This window comes from Protopterus annectens, chromosome 3.part0 (genome assembly GCF_019279795.1).
Source record: "Protopterus annectens isolate FY-2018-M chromosome 3.part0, PAN1.0, whole genome shotgun sequence".
Taxonomy (NCBI): domain Eukaryota; kingdom Metazoa; phylum Chordata; order Ceratodontiformes; family Protopteridae; genus Protopterus; species Protopterus annectens.
In genome coordinates this window covers 1,403,559,254-1,403,575,316 of record NC_056731.1, presented here as the reverse complement: position 1 = coordinate 1,403,575,316, position 16,063 = coordinate 1,403,559,254, and the positions used below count along the sequence as shown (strand labels likewise).

Below are 16,063 nucleotides of genomic sequence, written 5' to 3'. Positions count from 1 at the left end.
TGATTTGTGCATGTTGACTGTATATCCCAAGGCCTGTAGAAGATTGATGGCATAATTTAAGTCCTTTATCAAAGTTTGTTGGTTGTCCGCTTGTATAAGGCAGTCGTCCAGATATGGGTATATTTGAATCCCCTGAAGTCTGCAGTGTGCTATTACTGATGCCAGGCATTTTGTGAATACTCTGGGCGCAGCAGATAAGCCAAAGGGCAATGCTGAGAATTGATAATGCTCTGACCCTGCAAGAAATCTGAGGTGTCTTCTGCAACTTTGTCTGATAGGGACATGCAGGTATGCCTCCTTGAGGTCTAGAGTCACCAGCCAAGACCCCTTGCCCAGCATGGGAAGGAGTTGCTGTAGTCAGCATTTTGAATTTTGGCACAATGAGATAAGTATTCAGTGCGGACAAGTCGAGAATTGGTCTCCATTGATGCTCTTTTCTTGGAACAAGGAATAGCCTGGAGTAAAATCCTTGGCCTTGTTCTGAAATAGGAACTTTTTCTATGGCTTTCATTTGTAGTAAGTTTGAGATTTGTTTCAAAGCCTCTGCCCTTTGATTTGGTGGCAGACCTGGCATGCCTTTTCTTTTTGGCAATGTGTGAAAATGGAACCTGTATCCGTTGTCTATTATTTGGAGTGTTCATTTGTCTCTTGTAATGTTGTGCCAATTTTTTGAGAATAAAGAAAGCTTTCCGCCCAAAGGTGCTTCTAATTGAGCCCTGGTTGGCAGAGTCAAAGCAAAGTCATTGAGTTTGTCCTTGTGCAGCAGTTGCAGGTCCTGAACTGCCTGCCTGGATTGGAGGTTGCCATTGACGGCCTCTGTAGGAGCCCCTAAGCTTGCCCTCTACCTCTGGCACGCCTGTTCCTGCCCCTTTGAAATCTTTCTGTGTCCGGAAAGGACCAATTCTTGGAAAGCCAATTTCTGCTGAATCTAGGCGGTTGGACTTGAAGAAAATCCTTAACTGTTTGTACAGATTTTGCCTTTTCCTCAAACTTCTTTAGGACTTCTTGAGCAGTGGAACCAAATAACTTTTGCTTTTCCAGTGGAGCATCCAAAAGCTTAGCTTTAACATGGTCTGGCAGAGATTGTTCCTTCAGCCAAGCATGCCTATGTATGACAACACCTGTCACTGCTGACCTACATGAAGCTTCCAATGCATCATAACCACACTGCAAGAAATGGTTGCTAACCTGCTGGGAGTTACGTACCAGATCCTGAAGGGATTTACGTTCAAGGGGTTCAGTAGAAGACAATTTCTTATGCATTTCTTCTAACAAATACTCTTGATACTGTATCGTATGAAATTGACAACTTAATGCCCTCATAGCAAGAGTGGCAGTAGTATACACTTTTTTAGCCCATCTCTCTAATGCCCTGGACTCCTTTGCAGAGGGGAGTGGGTTCTTAGTAGTAACAGCTGCAACCCCTTTAGGGCCCTGTGAAATAGTTTCAGGGTCAGCAGAGCGGGCCTTGTAAAGAAAATTGTGTGTCCGGGACCCTGTAATACCTATTGGGCTTAACAGGGGCCGGAGGCAGTGTCAGGGGTCATCAGAATACACATCATCAATGACATTTAAAACAGGAGGAATAGCCAAAGGTCTATGCTGAGGTAAATGAAGAAAAGTTCTTAGTCTTTTCCTGGAATCAGAATATTCCTGACCCTGCCATTAGAAATGCTCTCTCATAGTGTGAAGGGTCTCCCCAAAGGAAAGCTCTTCAGGAGGGGAGGCTGAGGGAATAGATTCCTCTGCATCAGAATCCTCGTAGGCCGAATAAGCCTCCTCCTGGTAGTCTGAGTGATCCGAGCCATCAGAGGCTTCCTCTGAGGAAAGGGGATCAGGGGAATCCACCCTGGGCCTTTTGTCTAGAGGGGGTTGGGAGCCCCTGTCCGGATGGGGCTGAGAGCCCCTAATAAAAGAGATAAGGTCCTCTGCTAAGGTTAGAATCTGTGAACTAGAAGAGGGTCCCTGAGGAATAACCCTGGGAGGCATGGCTTTAGTATGTTTTGCAGCTTTAGCCCTGGTGAAGGCCTTAATAGACAGATGCAGGAGGCCTGGCTGCACCACGTGCTGGTGTAGCATTGTCTAAAGGTATGGTGTCGGAAGATTCCAATACACCAGTTTCGGAAGGCAATTCTGTAACCGACTCGGTAGGAGCCTCCAGGGCCGAGGCTGTCGGTAGTATTATAAAAAATATTCCTTGAGAAGGCGAAGGCCGAGGTACCAGAGTGCAATAAAGAAGAAGTTTTTTCACCAGTTACCCGCATGTCTGTGGCGTTCACAGTTTTCTATTGTCGGTAGTATTATTTCAGGGTTCGGAAGTTCCAAGGACTCTGTATCAGCAGAGACCGAGACACTCGCGGTAGGCCTAGCCGCGGTTTCAGCCAAAACCGCGGCCCGCGTGTGTCGGTCCTTGTCTTTCCGTTTCTTAATTAAATGTGATGTCGGGGTTTCCGACGGCATTTTGTATGAAAAACTATCCCCAAAAAACTCTTCTGCGAACTCCGACCGACGTCTAAGGGTGCGTCGGTTGAAGGAAGCGCAGGCTGAAGAGGCCGAGATGTCGTGGTCTGGGCCTAAGCAGGGGAGACAGTAAGAGTGGAAATCCTTATGAGGTATTTGTTTCCCACAAGTTAAACAATTATTAACTTTTTCTGACATCGGCTGAGGCAAGAAAGAGTCCCCAACGGGGTACTTAGCTTTTGAAGTCTTCGGATAGCGAATTTACAGGAGCTGGCCGACCGGCACTTGCGAACTGCTTCTGCTTCGGGCATCACGCGGCAAGAAAGACTGAGGAAGATGGCGTCGGCTGACGCTTTTATACCCCAGGCGCTGTGACGTCGGGGAAGGGGCGACATCAGCCGATGCCGGACCCAGACTTTGGAATCCGGCCGACCCAAGGGCTGCCTGAGGCAGGACAACCCATATGTGATGACTGCAGATGCATCCTTGAAGGACATCAAATACATCTACATGCATCAGGAAATTTAAGACTCTAATGACAAAGGTACCCAACACAAAGTCCACTTCATTCTGTCCACTGCCCTGGAATTCTTACATGGAGGATGGGCAGCAAATCTCTCATCTTGCTCGCTACTGTAAAAGCATGAAAATCTGCAAGGAGATCCTTGCCCCAGTACAGTCTATTCTTCTGGGGATGTAGCTTCTTGTCCATTTTCCTTGGTGTGGGCTCTGAAACATCGGATTCTGTTCAAGTCCTTCCCATTACTGGTGGGATCATGTGGTCTACTAGGCAGAAACCAACAAAAATGTCTAAGGGGCACTTCAAAAAGCCTTGACTATAATCTCTTCAAGGGAGAGGGGTCTATGGACCCAGTACCCTCTGCCTCATTAGTTCCAGAAGTTCCACAAATATGCAATTATCTAGAGAAAGGCTGTTGCTCTGATCTATGATGGACTGGTACTGGTTGAAAGTTCTTGGAGAGCTACTGTTCTGCTCTATGGTGGATCAAAACTGTTTCAAAGGTCTTACAGGGCTTTTCTAGCTTTGAAAGCTTGGGAGAAGAGGAGTTCCCAGGCTATGATTCCACTGTTCTTTCTTTTATCCTCTTTTTGGGATTTTGTCTGGAGAGAGAGAACCCTTAAGGATCATCTTAATTCTACATTCTTCTAGTATCCTCCATCTAAAGGACTTCAAAACATCATACTGTTTCTTCAAAGGATCAAGCCGCAGGCACACCGTGCATAAATCGTTGATCACCTGGGCATATCTTGTGACCATAGTGGCTGCACTTTTTAAACACACAGGCCTTGCCCACAACTGCTCCTGACAAAAAACATGAGGGCACTAAGTAAAAAAAAAATGTAGAGTCTCAGACTAATAGGCTCAATGGCAATGAAGGGATAAGGGAACAAAGAATAAATACAAACAAGCAAGAATCTAACCTTAACTACCCCAGTGGAGACAGCTGAAAGTATAATGGATTTACAGTCCAAAAACAAAGCTAGACAACTTGAGTTCAAAAGTCTTTACTAGGCTAACAATCACAAGGGCCTTTTTAAGCCTAGCCATGAATCCCAAATCTCTGAAAAGTTCTGGTACCCTTGATAAGTGTAAGCAGGGGCTTGGGAGAAAAAACATTTACAGAATGCATGTGTCCATTAGAGACATAGGTGCCAAAACAGGGATGAATTTCCTGTTCCCCATCTAATTGTCCAAGTTACATGGGAATTGGGTTAGGGAGGAACTCTGTTTTGCATGGATGGGGAGCCTGTTCCGGAGAAGGGGTACTCTCTGGGATATATACAGGGTCTCTTCAGCAATACCTATTTATATCACAGGCAATGTTTAAGTCTTTAGAATGGGTAAATTCTGCTGCTGTTTGTTTTGCTGATATGCAGGAGGTCCACCGGTGTGGCATCTGACAAAGCTTTGTATGCCAGACATAGATCGCCCCTTAATGGCCTGTGGGAGAAAGAATACAGGGATAGGGCCTTGAGGTGGTCTGCATGGAACATGTTACTTATGCCCTGTATTTTATTTACTGAGGAACCTCTGTGGACATTCAAACTGTTGGAAATGCCTGGTTAGATACATACCAAAATGGGCATGGTACTCAATGACCGGTCTGGTGAATGCCAAATACAGTGGAATAATGACATCCTTGAACCTAAATGCCATACCTTTGCTTACAAGTTGCACAAAGTACAGTTGTGCACCTACCATAAATGTAGATGTTAGAGTGTATTCACTGCTGCAGTCATTACACTTGGGGTTATCCGGCTGGCAGGCTACCCGCAGTCGGCCTGAATTCCAAAGTCCTGGTCCTGCGTCGGTTGCTATCGCCTCTTCCCTGACGTCAATGCGCCAGGGGTATAAAAGATGCAGCCGCCATTTTCTTCAGTTTTTCTTGCCCCAGATGTCAGGTGCCTCCAAAAGGGTAGGCTAACCAATATTGCTTGTAAAAGCATGCACTAAAATAAACAATACTTTCATCTACAAGCAAATAAACCACATAGGTTGTATAGAATAGAAAAGTACAGATAAGTCCCAGCAAAGAAATGGGGATGGTGGGTGGGTAACCTGGACTGCAACAGTGAATACACTCGAACATCTACATTTATGGTAGGTACACAACTGTACTATGTTCGTGTTTCACTGTTTCAGTCATTACACTTGGGTTGAATCCCAAAGCTGAGGTTGGGCGGCTGAGTCTAAATAGAAATAGGAGTGGCTATAAGGCCCTGCAGAACTGCAGTGGCAAAGCCTGCTCTGGATTTAGAGTAAAGAGGTAAGTGGTAGTGCTTAGCAAAAGTGTGCACTGAAGTCCAAGTTGCAGTCTCCAAAATATCCTTGGTTGGTACTCCTCTGAGAAAGGCTGCTGAGGTGGCTGCTGCCCTGGTAGAATGAGGTCTAATGCCCTTAGGCACTGATATGCCATGTTGTGAATAGCAGAAACGAACGCAGCGTCCTACCCATTTTGAAATAGTCTGCTTTGAGATAGCCTTTCCTTGTGATCCTGCAGCATATCCCACTAAAAGTTGCTCAGTCTTTCTGAAAGCCTTAGTTTTGTCCAAGTAGAAGTGTGGCTGTCTGTATATGTCCAAAGAATGCAGAAGTCTTTCCCCTTTATTCTGTGGGTTTGGGTAAAAAGTAGGCAAATGAATGGTTTGATTAAGAGCCACATTGGACACTACATTAGGCATAAATGTTGGGTTTGTCCTTAGAGAAACCCTGTCTGGATGGCAAACAATAAAAGGTTCCACAGTCATTAATGCCTGTAACTCTGAGAATCTTCTTGCTGAAGTTATTGCTAGGAGCAGAGCTGTTTTCCATGATAAGAATTAATTTCAGCTGTATTGGCTGGCTCAAAAGGAGGCAGTGTGAGTTTCCAAGACAAAATGGAGGTCCCATGCAGGTAATGGTGCTCTCCTTGGAGGTCTTATGTTTTTGGCCCCCCTGAGGTACTGCCTAAGCAATGGATGTGAAAAAACAGGTGGGCCCATATTGTAATGAGCTGAAATGGCAGAGGCATGGATCTTAATTGATGAGAAGGATAGGCCTTTGCCCAGCATCTCAGTTAGATATTGTAAAATCAGAGGAATATTTGGAACAAGCGTGTCAATTCCTTGTGCCTGTTTCCAAGCACAGAATCTCTTCCATTTTTCTGCTTAAGATTTCCTGATGCTGGGCCTCCTGGCCTCCAAAATAACATCCATAACCACTTTAGAGAGAGGTGTAATCGGAATGGTTACATTTATCCACCACACAGCTAGATTTAGGGTTCTGAGTTGGCTGTGCAGGATCTGATTGTTTTGTTGGGTCAATAAATGAGGAATTTGAGGCAATGTCCAGGCTGGGCCTTGAGACAAACTCCTTAGGATTGGGTACCAGCAGTGTTGGTGTGGTCAATCCGGGGCAATCAGCATCATTTGTGGCTTCTCTTGTCTGACTTTTAGGAGTACCTTGGGGAGGAGAGGCAGTGGAGGAAAGGCATATACTGTAAGGTTGTTCCAGCTGAATGACAAGGCATCCACTTTCCATGCTTGTTTGAGATAAGTCCTTGGGCAGAATCTCTGAAGTTGGCAGTTGTGAGAGGAGGCAAAAAGATCTATGTCTGAGCATCCCCATTTCCTTATGTTGAAGATTTGTGGATCTAGCTTCCACTCATGAGGATCCATGAGGTTTCTGCTTAGTCAGTCTGCCAGAGCATTTGTTTCTCCTGGCAGGAATTGTGCTTGCAGGTGTACTTGGTAAGTCAATGCTGTGTTCCACAAAATCATGGCTTGTCTGCAGAGGGGGTAGGAACATGCGCCTCCCCGCTTTTTTATGTACCACATGACTATGGTGTTGTCAGTCATTATCAGCAGCTGTCCTGGATGAAGTAGGTCCTTGAAGGCTGTCAGGGCATTTTGTACAGCTAGCATCTCTTTTTGATTGATGTGAAGATGCCTTTGGTTTGCGGGCCATGTGCCCTGAGTACATTTTCCTGCCATGTGGGCCTCCCAGGCATAATCTGACACATCTGTTGTTAGTGTTTGCCTGGCTGTGGGTAAAGTGAACGGCTGTCCCTTGTTGTGGTGACAGGCCTGTGCCCACCATCGAAACTCCTGCTGCAGGCAGGGAATGAGTGACCATGATTCCAGGCTGTGGCAATGTTTAGTCCAAACACTTTTTAGATACCATTGTAGTTTCCTCATATGCAGTCTTGCATATGGAATTAGCAGAATGCAGGATGCCATGTAGCCCAGAGCCTGCAGAATTTTTCTTGCAGATAACTGGGTCTTTGTTGCCATGCTTTTGAAGTAAGAAGTCAGTTGCCTTTGTTTGTCTGGCATGAGAAGCAATCTGGGCAGTTGTATTTAAGCTTGCACCCAGGAATATTATCTCTTGAGAGGGTACTAATTTTGATTTCTTTTCGTTTACTATGTACCCTAGGCAAATTAGTAATCTTTTTACAAACACCAGATGCTTTAGTAGAATGTCGCTGGTCTCTGCCTGAATAAGGCAGCCATCCAAGTAGGGATATTTTTGAATTCCTTTTTGTCTGCAAAACGCAATTACTGGTGCCAGGCATTTTGTGAAGACCCTGGGCACAGGAGATAAGCCAAAGGGCAGTGCAGAGAATTGGTAGTGCATTGAGCCAGCTATGAATCTGAGGTATCTTCTGCAAGATCGTCTGATTGGGACATGCAGGTATGCCTCTGAGGTCCAAAGTTACAAGCCAAGCCTTCTTGCCCAGCATGGGCAGAAGCTGCTGCAGAGTCAACATTTTGAATTTCGGAATGTACAGAAAAGTATTTAGAATAGACAGGTCCAGAATTGGTCTCCATGCTTAGTCCTTTCTTGGTATTAAGAAAAGTCTTGAGTAAAATCCTTGTCCCTGCTCTTGTTGTGGCACTGGCTGAATAGCCCTCATATCCATGAGAGATGAAACTTGTTTTTGCGCCTCTGCCCATTGATTGTGTGGCAGGTCTGGCATACCTTTTGCCTTTGGAAGGGTGTGAAAGTTGAACCTGTAGCCCTGAGACACTATATTTAAGACCCATTTGTCCTGGGTGATCATGTGCCAATTTTGTGAAAAAAATGCTAGCTTTCCCCCTAAGGGTGCTGCCAAAAGATAAATGTTTGGCATTGGCAGAGGGAGGTTGTTGGGACTGTTTCCTAAATGGCTGTGATTTATCTTCTCTGCTTTTGGAGGTAGAAGCACCCCACTGTTTGGGCCTGAATGAGCCCTGGGGCTGTTGTCTCCCTCTAGGGCATCTGTATCTGCCTCTTTGTGGTCTGTCTGACACGGGAAAGGACCAATTCATAGAAGGCCAGTTCCTGTTAAATCTGGGTGGTTGTACCTGTAAGAAATCCTTTACTGTCTGCATAGATTTAGCTTTATCCTCCATTTTCTTCAACACCTCATCTGCCTTAACACCAAACAAAGTATCATGCTGTAATGGAGCATCCAATAATTTTGCTTTAACATGATCAGGCAGAGTCTGTTCCTTTAACCAAGCATGCCTTCTAATGACAGAACCTGTTACAGCGGCCCTGCAAGAGGCCTCCAGTGAATCATAACCACATTGCAAAGTATGCTTTCCCACTTGTTCAGCTGCATGCAGTAAATCCTGCATTTCCTTGTTCTCAGAACATTCAGAATTTGTCAACATTTTCTGTTTAAGCAAAGACATTAAGTATTGCTGATATTTAAGCATATGAAACTGACAATTTAAAGCCCTTACAGCCAAGGTAGCAGAAGTGTAAACTTTTTTCCCCCATCTGTCCAGTGCCCTTGAATCTCTACCTGAGGGGACAGGTTTTTTGCAGTAGCGGCCTTGACCCCTTTGGGACCCTGATAAATACTTTCTGGGTCAGCAGCAGGGTTTTTATATAGAAATTTATGAGAATCTGGAACCCTGCAGTATCTGTCTGGCTTAACAGGTGCAGGAGGTAAGAGTCGGAAGACAGGCCGGACTCTGAAAATACATCATCTACAATGTCTAGAACAGGTGGAATAGCAAGAGGTCTGGTGCTGAGGTAGTAAAAGAAAGTCTCTGAGCCTCTTCTTAGAATCTGAGTAATCTTGGCTCTCCCAGTGGAAATGCTCCCTCATGGTATGCAGGGTTTCCCCAAAGGAGTAATCCTCAAGAGGAGAAGCTGAAGGAATAGATTCTTCAGCATCAGAATCCTCATAGGGAGGAATAGAGTATCCCTGTTCTGAAGAGGAGTCAGAGGAAATGGAAACCTGATCAGAGGAATCATATTCAGTGTCTTGCCTAGGCCTCTTATCAGGAGGGGGATGGGAACCCCTGATAAAAGTAATTAGGTCTTCGGCCATTTTGAGCATCTGTTTCTTAGGCATGGAAGTCTGCTCTGGAGAATGCTGTACTTGTTTCCTTGTCTTTAAAACTGTTTTAGACTTTGCCTTGGATGCTGAAGTTGGCGATGTAAAGCTGTGTAGGTCTGAAAACACCCTCAGAAGCCGATGCCTGCTCAGCGGCTCCGGACCCATCTGAGGGATTAGTTTCCGAAGGCCCAATACCTTGAGTATCCAGAGGCCTAGTTGTCTCCACATGGGAGTTGGAGGCGGCCTGGGGCTCTGACATAGCGGGTGTCAGGGGCTGCAAAAGCACCTCACTGAGAACAGACGACTGGTCTAGAAGAGGCTTCATTGTCTGTTTTCTGGACCTCGGATGCCTGTCCTTTTCTTTTTCCTTGTGCTTTTTATGAACTCCGTTCGTCGGCTGTTCCGACGGCATTATATAGTTAAACCTTCGGCCAAAGTAATGAAAAGAAAAATCGTACCGACGCTTAGTGCATTGGTTAAATCTAGCACAAAACCGACAACTAGCAACGTCGTGGTCAGGGCCTAGGCAAGGAATACAGTAAGAATGAAAATCCTTATGAGGTATTTGCTCCCACAAGAAATACAATTAACTTTTTCTGACATCGGTCTGGAGCAAGAAAAAAGTTTCCCCAACGAGGTACTTAGCTTTATTGAAGACTTTGGATCTGAAATTCAATTTCGAAAATCTCAGGAGTCGGCTGACCGGCACTTGCGAACTGCTTTTGCTTTGGGCACCGCGCGGCAAGAAAGACTTAAGAAAATGGCGTCGGCTGCATCTTTTATACCCCTGGCGCACTGACGTCAGGGAAGAGGCGACAGCAACCGACGCCGGACCAGGACTTTGGAATTCAGGCCGACTACGGATAGCCTGCCATCAGGATAACCCCAAGTGAAATGACTGCAACAGTGAAACACTATGAACATCATAGAATTATTTCACTACTGTAGACACATGATGGACAAAGGTTAAATTACAGTCTGTGTGCCTGTACCCCAAAATCCCTGACTACTGAGTCAACTGTTAGGGGTGTGTTGTCAATATAACTATTACCAGGGAAGATGGACATCCCGAAGGATACTATTAAGCATTTCTTAGCATTTACTTTTAGTCCATGGCTTTGGCACTAGTTATTTTGCCTGTATCACCCCTTCCTAGAGAACATCTGTGTCAGTGGGGGATTCAATGACACCTTCTAATTTGCAAACATATGCAGATTTAGTCAGCCAACCACCACTGACATTGGCCCAGACTTCAGATAAGTAAATGCCAGAAAGGAGTGCTCCCAGGACAGATCCCTGAGGGACTCCATTTGTGACTGGCCTCTTTGTAGATATGCGCTTCCCTACTCTAACTTCCTGGGTGCTGTCTGTGAGCCAGCTGGCTATCCACCAGGTGACATACAGGTTGTTCCTAATCTCTTGAGTTTGTCAGCAATGCCCAAGTGGGGTATTGTACCAAATGTCTTAACCAACTCAAGGCAAGCAGTGTGAACCATTCTGTCCTCATCCATTGCTTTGGTGACCTTCTCAAAGAAGTCCATCAGGTTGAGTAGGCAATATTTTGACCTTGACAAAACCACACTAGGTTGGGTCCTGTGTCTGGAGGTTTCCTATGTCATTGTTGATCATTTGGATGACAATTCATCCCATGGCTCTGCATAACAGACTAGTGAGACTTGTGGATCTGTAGTTTCCAGGGTCTGTAGATGGTCCACCTTTGTGCAGAGGGATGACTGTTGCTGTTCTCCCTTCATGAAGTACAAAGCCTGTTTGGAGGCTACAGTTAAGCAATTCCAGATGAACTGATAGGTCACGTTGGAACAGTTATTTTTTCTTATCCTTCTTAAGACAGTGAGGATTGCTGCAATGACTATAGTGACTCACTACGGGAGATAGGAAGGAGCTTGTCTGAGCCAGTCCTATTCAGTGAAGTGGATGAAGTGGACAACCAATGTGCAACTATTTTAACATCCTTGCATAACCAAACACCATGGGCCAGAAATCTATATCAAACAGCAACAAAATCTGTCCGTTTTGCATGCCACAGAATTTAACAGTCATCAGAAAAAAAAATGCCTGGTATGTTTCTTGGTTTACTCTTCTATTTGGTGTTCACTATACCCACACCAGAAGGGTAAACCATTAAGTTTACAGCATCCTACCTCATCCAAACTGGTTACACAAGGGCAACGTGCAAGTCTACCACAGTTCAAAATCATCTTTTTGTAAGGTTGAGACAATAAGGCAACAGAATCAAAATACTTTCACTCTAAATGTATATATATATAACACTCAAACTGGTGAGCATTTCAAATGTGAAAATCGTATTTATCAAATATGCTACCTCCTACATAAGCATGCAATAAGCATTCTTCTTCTTAGACTGGTGTCAATAGCCAAGACAAGTTTAACTTCCAGAAGTCATTAATCTCAAATTGAATATGTTTGTATTCTTTAAGACATGCTCCTTAAGCATACTCAACAGCAAACACAGGTGACAACCTACCTCTGTAAGAAATTTGTTCTGCATCTGTTTTGCTTTAAAACGTTTGATCTTCTGATGAACTCTCTTGTCCTTCTCCAAATCATCTACGGTTGCCCACTGACAGTGCAGATAAGAACTAGAAAGCCAGAGACAGCCAACTCTAAGTACTCAACATGGCAAATAAAAATGCAGCTACAGTGTTCAAATAAGCTTGTACAGGATTCACAACACTAATTGTTAAAAACGTTACAGGGTGGCAAATGATTTAAAACAGATTACATTTCCTGTGCACAGCTCAGAAAAGAATCAGTTGGTATCTCAAGTAGCTAATGATTTCACTCAATTCCAAATGAACTGTTAATCCTTCATAACTTTGGAAAGCATTGCAGTGCTTTTTCCAGTTAACTCCCTCATTCAACTTAATTTTAACTTTAAACATTTCCTTAACTAATTTAAAAAAAACATGGAGCATGCTTTAACTATCTATAGCAGTGAATATAACATTCTACACAGAGCCCCATTTCATGTCAAGCACCTGGGGAAATTCTGAAGCTCAAGGAATTTATACAAAAATGTGGTCAGATGTTTTCAATTTCTTACGCCAAACAAATAATGCTGCATTTGGCAAGCAATATGCAACGTCACGAGAAATTGCACCAAAATGGATATGATGGGCCTGCTTGAATTTACTGTAGACTATTTGCTAGCATTTAGCACTTTGAGGATGAAAGTTCTGCAGTGGCATTTTATTCTCACAGGACAATTTAAGGCTCGATAGTATAATTTATTATTTTAATTTATTTAACATTTGTTAACCAGGAAAGTCCGACTTGGAACTAAGCCAATTTTCAGCGGAGGCCCAGGGAGAAACACTCCAGTATAAAGCGGTGCTTTTGTTGGGAGTGCATCCTCTGCACTCCCTGACAACCCACATTCTCTCCAAATATACATATTCTGAACCGCAACATCTTGTATAAGGGAAAAAACTTGTCAAGTTACATTTTTCCGAGGTACTGCAACCAGGGAGTAGGAACATTTAGAGATCAGGGTCTGGGAGGCAGAGACCAGTCCTCAGCAGCAACAGTAAGAAATACTGTCTACAACAGTGATAACATGATCCATGGGATTCTCACTGTATGCCAATCAATCTATGGTCTACCAAGAAGGCACAAAACAACATGCACAGCTGAAGTAGACTTCACAGCAGTATGTCACCACCAAACAAACTCTTGAAGGACACCCACACAATGATGTTTGAGAATGTATGACCAAAATGCACCAGTTTTCATGTAACCAGAATGAACCTGCACATAAAACTTGAAGATGCATTTTCACCCAAACTGCAGACTACAAGTGAATGCCCACGTATAGACTGTGCAGCTTTTTTAAAGCATAACACATACTAAAAACCTTTCTGAAATACATACAATAGCATGCTAAGCTGCACAGTAGTTGTGCGGTGATTAGGATGCCAAAGTCTCAATCAGATATGTCATAACTAGGGCTCTTTACATTGCTCACAGTGTTAGGACTGTATACAGACCAGCAACCTGAATGAAACTGGACAGCTTGCAAAAACCTGCTCAGGTGGATTATTTCAACTTTCAGAGCACAATTTCTTGTGATTTTTGAGAAAAATCACCTGCTGTAAAATAGCAGGTTTACTACAATGCTCTAAAAGGATACATTTAGTAAGGAAGTGAATGTTTTATTTATTTTTCATTTGCTGTACGAGTAAATGAATTGGTCCCAAGGCACCCTTTTCAACCACAACCTTGGCTAATAGGATAATGAACATTGTACATCATCAACTGACAATCGTTTATAGGCTTATAAAAGTACTAACACCTGCAGAAGATTTTATTAAGATGCATAGTATTGTTTCATTTGTAATTTTTTAAACATTTTTGTTAAATTACTACTTAGGACATAGGCACACACACACTAACAGAAAAGCAAAACTATTTTAGCATTTTTTAATTAAAACACAATATACATCACATACATGTTGCTACTATCAGTCTCCAACATTACAAAAAATTGTAATTTCTGCCCTCCCTTAAACCTCAATTCTCAGCCTACTAATTACTACAGTACTCAACCTTCCTCATTACCTAGAGGAAAACAGTTTTGGTACTTACTTTCCTTACTTGCTTACAGAAAAACAGCTCTTTTACTCACTTTCCTCACTTATCTAGAGGAAAACAGTTTTGTTTTCAGGTATGCCCAAGGGTCAGCTCCCAGTGTTCTGTCTATCTGATGAATATGGGCATCTTGGGGCAATGTAGAAATTGCCTCATGTACACAGACAACCCTCTCCTCCTACCACCCAACACTACAACCTGTGAGAGATGCACTTATCCAGTCAAACTGGAGGTAAAGGTCTCTCCAACCAAGACTGAACTTGACAGTCAAGAGGAGAAGGTCAACACTTGCACCACACCACACATCACATAGTCTTCACTAAATCTACACCACTAAAATCCACACATAGAAACACAAAAACATTCACGGAGTCTCTCAATAATAATCTGCTCAAGCAACAGAGACCTCCAAAGCAAAAATGCAAGCAACCTCCACCACCCAACACAACCCAAATGACACACAGCCCGCAAACTCAGTGTGCCACTCAACGACAGCCAATAAAGCAAAACAACGTACCCAACACACGTGTCATAGGTGACTCTATAGTCAGGCACCCTAATGTTCCACTCACCATGTTAAACAAGGAGAAGGTTACTGTCAGCTGCCTGTCGGGTGCCAGGATCCGCCACATAACCCATGCACTCGGGTCACTCCACAGCAAGTACAAATATGACTCTGTCATTGTACATGATGGTGTGAACGACCTGAGACATACCTCCCTGGACTACATGAAAAGAGACATGGAAGAGCTCTCCGATTTTGTACCCCAGGCAGGTATGACCCTAGCCCTGAGCAGCATTCTGCCATCACCCAGAATGATACCGTGGTACAAGGACAAAATGACTGACTTCAACAATTGTCTAAGGTTTTGGTGTCATTCTAAAGGGATCCAGTATCTGTCTGCCTGGGATGACATGGTAGACAGACCACGATGCTTTGCCAGAGACGGCCTGCACCTGTCATCCCTGGGATTCCGGATACTGGCTAAGGTTCTTGCCGCCCCTATAGTGCCTTTTTTAGGCAAGGTTCAAATGACAAATTCACCACCGTAACAGTAACAAGCAACCAAAAACTGAGGGTGATGCTACTCAATGCTAGAAGTCTAAATCTCAAAATGCACTCACTCGAGGCACTCCTTAAAATGGAGAACATTGATATCTGTGCAGTGACTGAGACCTGGTTCAAGGCTCCAGAGAGCACCCCTGCACTACCAGGCTATAACTCATACCACACTTTTCGGCCATGTAACCTGGACTGGAACACCAAAGGCAGAAGTGTGTCCATATTCATTAAGGATATCCACACCTCCAGGCTAGTTGCTCAGCATAAAGCAGCCAAGGTTATCCAAGTGCAACTAACTCTGGGCAAAACTGCAATCCAAATTGTAGCTTGCTACAGATCACCCACCATGCCCCAGGATTCCCACTCTTCTTTTCTTGATGTACGGGAAAATATTAGGGTTCAACCAAACACCCTAATAATGGGCGATTTCAACTACCCCACCATTAACTGGGAAAACTACTCATGTACCAACTCCTTCACTCAACGCTTTCTGGAATTCATAAACTCCAGTGCCCTGGTTCAACTTATCCACACCCCCACCAGGGGCAACAATATCCTAGATCTAGTCATTACCAACATGAGTGACCGGTGTTCCACACCTGAAGTCAACGCCTCATTGGTCCGATCAGATCATAAGCTAATTACCCTAGATATCCACATCCTGCCCCCCACCCCCCATTAAGGAAATCACGGTAAAAAATTTCTCCAAAGTCTACTTCATGCTTCTTAAGACAGAAGTGGTGAACTTCATGACACCCATGCAGATGGACAATACAGTTATGACTACTGAATCTTACACAATTGCACTTTATAAGCACTTACACGAGTGCATGGATCGTGCTATCCCAAACAGAACCAAGACAGTATCCTCCAAAAAAAGGAAGCCAATCTGGTGGTCCCCTACCATAAACAAACTGTACAACAAAAGGAAGAAACTGTTGCAAAAGAGAGTAGAATCCTGAGTGGAGGAGCTCCCTGGTCAGCCTCAGTAAGAAGCTGCGATCCTTGATAAAATCTTCCAAAGCTAGTTATAAAAACAAAATCGCCACCGATTCTAAAGACAACCACAAAGCAT

At 44.0% G+C, this 16,063-nt stretch overlaps 1 protein-coding gene across 1 annotated transcript in view; it reads right to left on the bottom strand.

Annotated features, from left to right (window-relative positions):
- CHD7 (chromodomain helicase DNA binding protein 7) overlaps positions 1 to 16,063 on the bottom strand; it is a 2,781,650-nt gene that overhangs the window by 1,139,932 nt on the left and 1,625,655 nt on the right. Inside the window, exon 10 of the mRNA XM_044065875.1 lies at positions 11,803 to 11,917. Coding sequence (XP_043921810.1) covers positions 11,803 to 11,917 — 115 coding nt within the window. The remainder of the gene's footprint in view (positions 1 to 11,802; positions 11,918 to 16,063) is intronic.